The sequence below is a fragment of the Mus musculus genome, chromosome 18 (genome assembly GCF_000001635.26).
Source record: "Mus musculus strain C57BL/6J chromosome 18, GRCm38.p6 C57BL/6J".
Lineage (NCBI taxonomy): Eukaryota > Metazoa > Chordata > Mammalia > Rodentia > Muridae > Mus > Mus musculus.
Genome location: NC_000084.6, coordinates 70,499,724 through 70,507,849, shown reverse-complemented (window position 1 = coordinate 70,507,849; position 8,126 = coordinate 70,499,724). Strand labels below are relative to the sequence as shown.

General features: G+C 42.7%; 1 protein-coding gene across 5 annotated transcripts in view; it reads right to left on the bottom strand.

The window, feature by feature from the left end:
* Positions 1-2,595: 2,595 nt before the first annotated feature.
* Stard6 (StAR-related lipid transfer (START) domain containing 6) overlaps positions 2,596-8,126 on the bottom strand; it is a 32,801-nt gene continuing 27,270 nt past the window's right edge. For 4 of the 5 annotated variants that reach the window (NM_029019.4, NM_001289648.1, NM_001289649.1 and 1 more), the window contains exon 9: positions 6,784-7,447. In NM_029019.4, coding sequence (NP_083295.1) covers positions 7,225-7,447 — 223 coding nt within the window. In that variant the 3' untranslated portion in view covers positions 6,784-7,224. Of the gene's footprint in view, positions 7,448-8,126 lie in introns of all 5 variants that reach the window. The other variant, XM_011246853.1, reaches the window with a different exon arrangement.

The following is an 8,126-nucleotide window of genomic DNA, read 5'->3' as shown; positions in this document are numbered from 1 at the left end:
ACTTACCATAATGCATTAGTACATATGGAATGAACGAACATTGTGCCTTTACTAATGACTGAGATAGGTGTGTACGTTGTAGAGCAGTGGCTCTCAACCTTCCTAGTGCTGCAACCCTTTAATACAGCGCCTCATGTTGTGCTGATCCCCAACCTAAAATCATTTTTGTTGCTTCTTAACTAATTTTGCTACTGCAATGAATTATAATGCAAATATCTGATTATTTTTCTGATGGGTTTAGGGGACCCCTGTATTGAGAGCTGTTGTAGGGGATGGTGGGAGGAGGAGCATTATTTGAAATTATTATGGGAAACATGGGCACCAGGAGTGTAGAGCGATGGGCCAATAACACTATTAGCACTATTAACAAAGTCCATTTCCGCCTAGACAATCAGTCTGCGGGGTCTAGAAGCCGTGGGTGATGAACAGCTCTGCTGTTTTTTACCTCCTGCGTATTGGACAGGAGCCTAGGATATGTCAGAAACACAAATCATTACTAGGTGGTCCTGTGATTACCTTCCCTTTCCCTTTTTCTGGCTAAAGTATGATTTATGATTGAGGATGTCTCGTTTTGTAAAGAAATTTCTAGAATACCAAAGTATCCCTCAGCGCTAATTTAGAGGGGTCATCTTGTGGCTGTAATTTTTGTAAATACAGTCTAGAGAGTTAAATATAAATGTGGCTTTAGAATACTTTTTTCCAGGTCAGACATTTTGACTGGGCTATAGATTTCTTATGGTTTAACTACTAAATCTGAAATGTGTGTGTTTGTTCGCAGTGTCTCATGTAGTTTGTATTGGTCTAGAACTCACTATTGTACCTGAAGAGGACCGTTAACTAATCTGTTTTCATTTTCTAAATTCAGGCATGTACAAATTTAGTTTGCCCAGTAGTTTGAGATTAACTAAAATTATTTGTGCCCAAGATACCCAGAGTTGTGAACCAAACAACTATTTAGAGCTAATATAGTATTAACTCATAAAAGGAGTATCTTAGTTGCGGTGTTACCACTGTGAACCGACACCACGACCAAGGCAACTCTTATAAAGGAGAACATTAGGGCTGGCATACAGGTTCAGAGGTTCAGTCCATTATCAAGGCAGGAGCATGGCAGCATCCAGGCAGGCATGATGTGGGAAGAGGTGAGAGTTCTACTTCTCATTCCAAAGACAGAGAAGACGGACTTCCAGGCAGCTAGGACAAGGGTCTTAAAGCCCACACCCACAGTCATTTACTTCCATCAACAAGGCCACACCTCCTAATAGTGCCACTCCCTGAGCCAAGCATATTTAAACCACCACAAAGAGTATTTCAGTTTGGCCATTAAAAATTGTTTTGTTAATTTAAAATATTAATATGTTTTTCAGTATGTATGCGTATATATCATGTGCAAACCTAGTGCCCGTTTGGGGCTCAGCATAGGCTGCCAGATCCTCTGGAGCGGGAGTTAAAGATGACAGTATGCTCCAAAAACAAGTGCTGAGGTATCTCTCTAGTCCACCACTTTCATTCCAATTTGGTATACTGGGGTAGATACTGGAGTAACATGTAGTCTAGAGTGATGTCATCCCATATGGTTGGGAGACATGGAGGCAGAGACAGTAGAGCAGAGAATACTGTTACAGAGGGTCAGAGACTAGGGAATCAAGGAGGTTTATTAATAGTATGTGTTTGCAATTCAGATAAATATAAAACAGCAAATAAGGAAATGGAGCATTTAAAAAAATAGCACCGATTCTGTGCTGCTAGCACAGTTCATCCTCTGACCACCTGACTTCATCCATTCCCCACTATGTCCAACCTCAGGCCAGTCTTGCCCAGAACAACTTGCACCGTGGCCTAGCCTGGTGAGTGCCTGATTCCAGGTCTTTCCACGCTTCCCAGCTCCACCCTGAGGGCGTGGGTGCCCTGCCAGCTGCTAAAGGAGGCACCTTCTTGAGTTTTCAGATCTATGTTTTCAGTCATATGGATTATTAAAAATACTTGTGAAATTTGTACACAGAAAGGTGTATATGCATAAAATACAACTAAGTACTTTTTTTCGTTACTCTATTTAAAAATATTAGATGCATGTGAAAGTATAACATGCACACCTGGTAAATTTGAGGATACACAGAAATATAATCTAAGCCATTTCCAGTTATAGAGGTTGTTAAGAGAATGCCTGAGGATTATCCTGAATATTCAGGAATTCAACAGCTCACTTCGTCACTTGAGGGAGGTTCCTGTGACATTGGGTAGAGTGGAGATAGAGTCCTTTCTGGAGTGGTTACAGGAAAAGCCAAGTGATGACGCTTTTCTCTGAGCAACTTGACCTTTTGAAAACACTGAGACTTTACTAAGTACGGGCCCCCTGAAGAACGAAGGTGTAGTTTAGTCATGTGAGGATGAACTATAATTGGGCAACTACGTGCTTATAAGCAACAGGTGTGCAATGAAGCAAGAAATAAGATCCAGAAGTTTTACATTTCCAATTAGCAGTTATAGAGTGTACAAACGTAAAGAGAATGTATCACATTAAGTGTATGCATTAGGATAGATATATATGTATCGAATATGCTACTTATGTAGATAGTACAGAAATTAAAAATGTGGTCATTTTACAATAGCCATTTATTTTAAATTACAAAAGGAACTGGAAGAACATTCAGCATGTGCCCGATTTACCTAAATATCCAGTGGTTGCTTAGTAATAGAGATAAAATATTTGAGATGTTAGTCAGTAGAATACTTTTCCTTAGGTTGGCTAGAATGTAGAGTTCTAGTTTGCCTTCGTTATGGATGGGAACGGCAGTGCTGGGATGTTGCCTAGAGCCTCATGCATGGCAAATAAGTACGCAAGCCCTACGGATCGCTCCAGCCTAGGCTCACTGATGACTACCTATCCTTCACCCGGGTAATGTACCCGTGCAGTATCGGATTTAGTCCTGCTGTTGAGCTAATTCCGTATTTGGTTTTGGGGAGCCGAGTGATCAGACGTCTGCTTCAGACCCTTAGTGGGGTCCCGTGACGCTGTGCACACCCTTGTCACGCAGGCGCGGAAGCTTCCCCTTTATCTGGAGTGATTCCAGCCTCACTGACAGATAGTGTTGTCCGCTTGGATATTTTCATTCCAGAATTTCTAGGCACACGTAAGCAAGCATCTGAACTAGTATGTGGCAATGTTTGGTGAGGATTCACTTCTTGTTAAAGTCCATCGAACTATAAACGTCATTTTCATTGCAAAAAATTGAAATGATGAATGTGAAATTAATTTTATGTAAAAAAAACAGCTTCCAAAGGATTGGCAGTTTATGAAAACGTTCAGAGAATATAGTATATGGGTCATTTTATAATGGAACAGGCTTTTGGGGAGAGGGAGGTCTGAAAGTAATTGCTACAAAAGTTGGTACCTAAAAATGCTGTGGTGCCCCACAGAAATATGGAGTCTGTGGTCTGAGGCCTCTGAGTAACAAGGGGCTGAGGAAACCTAGTAAAAGTTGCAATATTGTGGAGAAAGTTGACCAAGCTGTCTACAAAATGTGGAGAGCGCCACCTGGTGGCATTTGACTACACAGGAGTAAGGTATCAAAGACTTGTTTTGTTTGTTTGTTTTTTGAATTCACTTTACATTCTGCTCACTGCCCTGCTCCTGGTAACCCCTCCCAAAGTCCCTCCCCCATTTCCCCCCCCTTCTCTGAACGAATGGGTGGCCCGTGGGCATCTCCCCACCCTGGCACATCAAGTCTTTGCTAGGCTAGGTGCATCCTCTCCACTGAAGCCAGACAGGGCAGCCCGGCTAGAACATATCCCACAGATAGGCAACAGCTTTTGCGATAGTCCCTGCTCCGGGTGTTGGGGACCCAAGTGAAGACCAAGCCACCCAGCAGCTGACTTGGACAGATGCAGAGACCAACGGCAAAACAGTGGATGAAGCTTGGGGACTCTTACGGAAGAATAGAAGGAAGGATTGCAGGCCAAAGAGTATCCTTGTCAGCGCGACCAACAGAGTCAACTAACCTGCACCCTTGGGGCCCTCAGAGACTGAACCACCAACCGAAGAGCATCCACGGGCTGGACCTTGGCTTGTTTCTTTTAAGAGCTCTGCTTTCCCCAGCTTACAGTGTCATTTATTTTTCTTAATTTTTCTATACCCCTCACTTAAGTCCTCCCAGATCCTCCCCACCCATCCTTAAACTGCAAGTTTTCATTCCATGTGGGTCACATGACTGAAATTGGGTGGAGTCACTGATTTGGCAACAGTAAGAAGTTTCTGGATGTGTAAGCACACACACACACACACACACACACACACACACTCACACACACACACACACACACACACACACAGACACACACACACACACACAAAGTCAGCCATGAAAAGCATCACTGACTGTGTGGCTTGTGTTGAATAGAAGGGCTCATCTACTACACGTGGCTCTGAATACAATAGGAGCATCCTGTTTTCCTCACTCAGCTCTGCTTTTATTCCATTGTGCTCAAAAAACAAGGACTTACTCACTTTCCCTATATGTTAAGATTTGCTCTATGTCTGTGTGTGTGAGAGAGAGGGGGGAGAGAGAGAGAGAGAGAGAGAGGGAGAGGGAGAGGGAGAGGGAGAGGGAGAGAGAGAGAGAGAGAGAGAGAGAGAACTGTTCTGCAGAGATCTTCAAATTCATTTGGTCTATCACGCCATTTCATTCAGGACCCCCCACCCCCACCCCATTTTCTTGCCTGGATGAGAGTGGAGTACTGAAGTCACCAGTGCTGTGCTGGGATTAATCTTATCTCTAAGAATATTTGTTTTATAAAATTAAGTACGCCTATGTTCTATGCCTATCTATTTGGAACTGCCATGTGCTTCCGATGGGTTCTTGGCTAAGTCATTATGAAGTGACTTTTATCGTTTTTGATTATTGTCACTCTTGTCAGCAATTAAAGCAGTGATTATTTCCCAGTGTTCCTAGTCACCTGGAACACGTTGTCCATCCTTTCCCTCTTGGTCAGATGGTTTGAACGAGATGTCACCCCTATATACTCCCAGGCACCTGAATATTCAGTCCCCAGTAGGGACACTGTGTCCCTGAAGAAGTATGTCACTTGGGGTTGGACTTAAGTTTAAAAGCCTGCACCTTTCCCAGCGAGCCCCCTGCTTGCATGCTGTTGGTTCAGGATGTGAGCTCACTGCTGCTGCGCCAGCCAACCATGTTCTGCCTGCTCCACTATTCCCCACTGTGGTGGCGATGGTCTCAGAACGGGAAGCCCAAAGTGAACCCTCCTTTCTATGCGGTGTCTCTGCAGTGCTTTGCTTGTGGTGTCTTCAAGCTGATCCAACAGTGACTAGTGAGGTGGCAGCTCTGCTTTGTGATGTCTCTTAGAACAGAAACGAGACCCTGCACTTGACCCATTACACCAGGGCCTTTTCACTGCAAAACTGGGACCAATGATATTTAGAGCTATTATTGATGTGTATTATTTCCTCTCACTTTGTTGACTTCGGAGTGTTTGTAGTGTTTTCTTATCCTCTCGCTTCCCCAGTAGTTGAGGAGTGGTTTGTTTAATCTCTGTTGAGATGTTTGTCTTTCCTGTTAGCCTGATACCCCTGGTGAGAGGCTGAGAGCTGCCAGTGCTCACTTCTCCAGTGGAGCAGCCTTGAGCTGAGGAAGGCTGAGGGCTGTGGGAACGGGAGTGTTTTTCCCTTCTGCCTGAAATGTGACCCAGTTTCTCTGTGTGACAGCGCTCAATCCTATCACTGTTTTAAAACTTTCTGCCACTCTGGTAAGTGTGCTGACACCTCAGCTCGAATGTTACTTGAATTTACCTAATGGCTAATGCTGCTTTTAATTAGATTCCCTTCCAGTGCATTGGCCTTGGCTACTTTTTAACTGGATTGTTTTTATATTATATGTTTTGAAAGCTCCTTGTATATTTTAGGAAAGTGTTCTTTGTCAGAAATGTCTTGCACATGTTTCCCCACCTGTCTTTTCATCTCCTTCCCAGGGGCTCACCACGCGGACTCACACAGCATGCACACTTAACTTTGTGGTCACTCTCCTTTGTAAGAATCGTGCTCAGCTGTAGCTTATGGGTAGTTTCTAGGATGTCATGTCTGCGCGTTCAAGTTCCATTGTTAGTTCATTATTACAGATGGTTGTTAGGAATGGCACATGACTAGGTGAAGGCCTCTTGCTATCCAAGTGCTCCAATATCATTTGTTGGGCAGGTGTCTGTCCTCTGCTGAAGTGCCTTTGACTCTGTCACTATGAAGTATGATTCCACATGTCTTGCTTTCTGAAGGGCCCCAGATCCTACGTAAGGGTCCCTTTAAGAAGGCAGCGTCACTGTCGGCTGTAACTAGTGTAAGAGCTGCGTGGTGTTATCTCCTTAGAGAGCAGAGCACTGACGGACCCTGCTGGCAGGCGTCTGTGGCAGTTCAGCTCCATGTCTGCCCTTGCTCATCCCTTCCGGGTGGCGGTGGACAAGTGACTTGCAGTGACGGAAGCAGAGTGACACCGGGCCTGTGACTTGCCGCCTTGTTCCTCCTCATTGATACACAGGGGAAGAGGTGTATATTTTCAGATAAACATCACTGGCTGTTCACTGGAGTGGAACTCTTATTGTTTTCTGATGCTAAAGATGGAATCCAGGCTCTTTAAATGTTAGGCAATTATTCTACCACTAAGCTGTACTCTGAGGTCCCTAGTGGAAATCTTTGAATTTTTATGTTCACCTTTTCCATGCTTCTCAATTTAAGCAGTAGATAAAGGAAAATAATTTAAAATGTATACTATAACCCATTTATTTATTTATTTATTTATTTATTTATTTAATTTATTGGCATAGGGTCTCTCTGAGTAGCCCAGGCTAGTGTCATTGTGCTGGTCCTGTTTTAGCTTCTTCACGGCAGGGATTTCAGGTGCTTACCATCACTGCCAGATGAATATTTAATTAAGTTCTAATTAATGCTAACTACTGACGGTATCTCCTTCTTTAGGATCCGAATGCACAGCATGCTCAGATGGTCAAAGTGTATTAACGGCACATTATTTAATGTTATGTTAGCTTAAAAACTGTATTTAATTGACTTTTCTTGTCCAGTGAAGTTCTTACTTTGACAAAATATTTTACGTACTCTGTACAAGGTTAATGCCTAGAGACACTGAACAGGCTTATTCACGTTGACTTAGGAGTACTCTGCAGGAACAAACTCCACTTACTAGTAGGCTGTGCTGTCTGAAATCGCTACGGTTTAATGGCAGAATGTCCTTCTTTCTTTTTGTGCACAGAGGAGTGCGAACTGTGCCGGGCACGTATGGGTGGAATTCTGTACGTCTTTACGCCATCTTTCACATTGAGGAGGAAGCTTACTAAGTTGGAAGGCATAGACTTTTCAATTACCGATGCAGGCAATTTTCCTTTCATCTCTGTCTGGACAAAAATCACTAGCTTGGAATAGGCTGGGTTTCTGTAAGTGAATGAAGAGGTACAAAAGATAAAGCAGCCTTCATCTGATCTTATGAGACGGCAAGTTTATAGAGGGCAAGATTCTTAAATCAAGTCTCTTTGGCACTTTCTACAGTGCATATGACAAGACAGACAGATAACTCAAGGAGGGAAATGGAGAGTGGCCTGAGGTCAATTATAAAACATTAAGTAGTCAGAGTATATATTGAAGTTTTACATCCTTATACAATATTAAGTAGTCACAATGTACATTGAAATTGTAGTTTAAGTACCTCCTCCTTTTGTTATTTGATCCTTTGAGCAGATACACAACCCTCAGAATACAGCAGACCTTTGCTTTTCTCTGGACACCTGATCTGATCATGTTTATGTAGCATTTATGCAGCACTTTTCTATATGTAAATTATGTTCTTAATAAGAAATATAATATTTGCTTCTTAAAATAAATAAACAGGGAAATAAAAAGTTATATATGTTCTTACTATATATGCAGTTTTTAGGGAACTATATTTAATTTTCCCTTTTATTATAAACATAGATCCTTTTTTCATACAATAGGTCCTGATTCTATTTTCCACTCTTTCTACTCCTCCCAGTGCCCCCACCTCCCCTCCCGTTTGAATCTATTCCCTTTTCCATTTCTCACAAGCAAAGAACAGGTTTCTAGGGGACAATGAAAT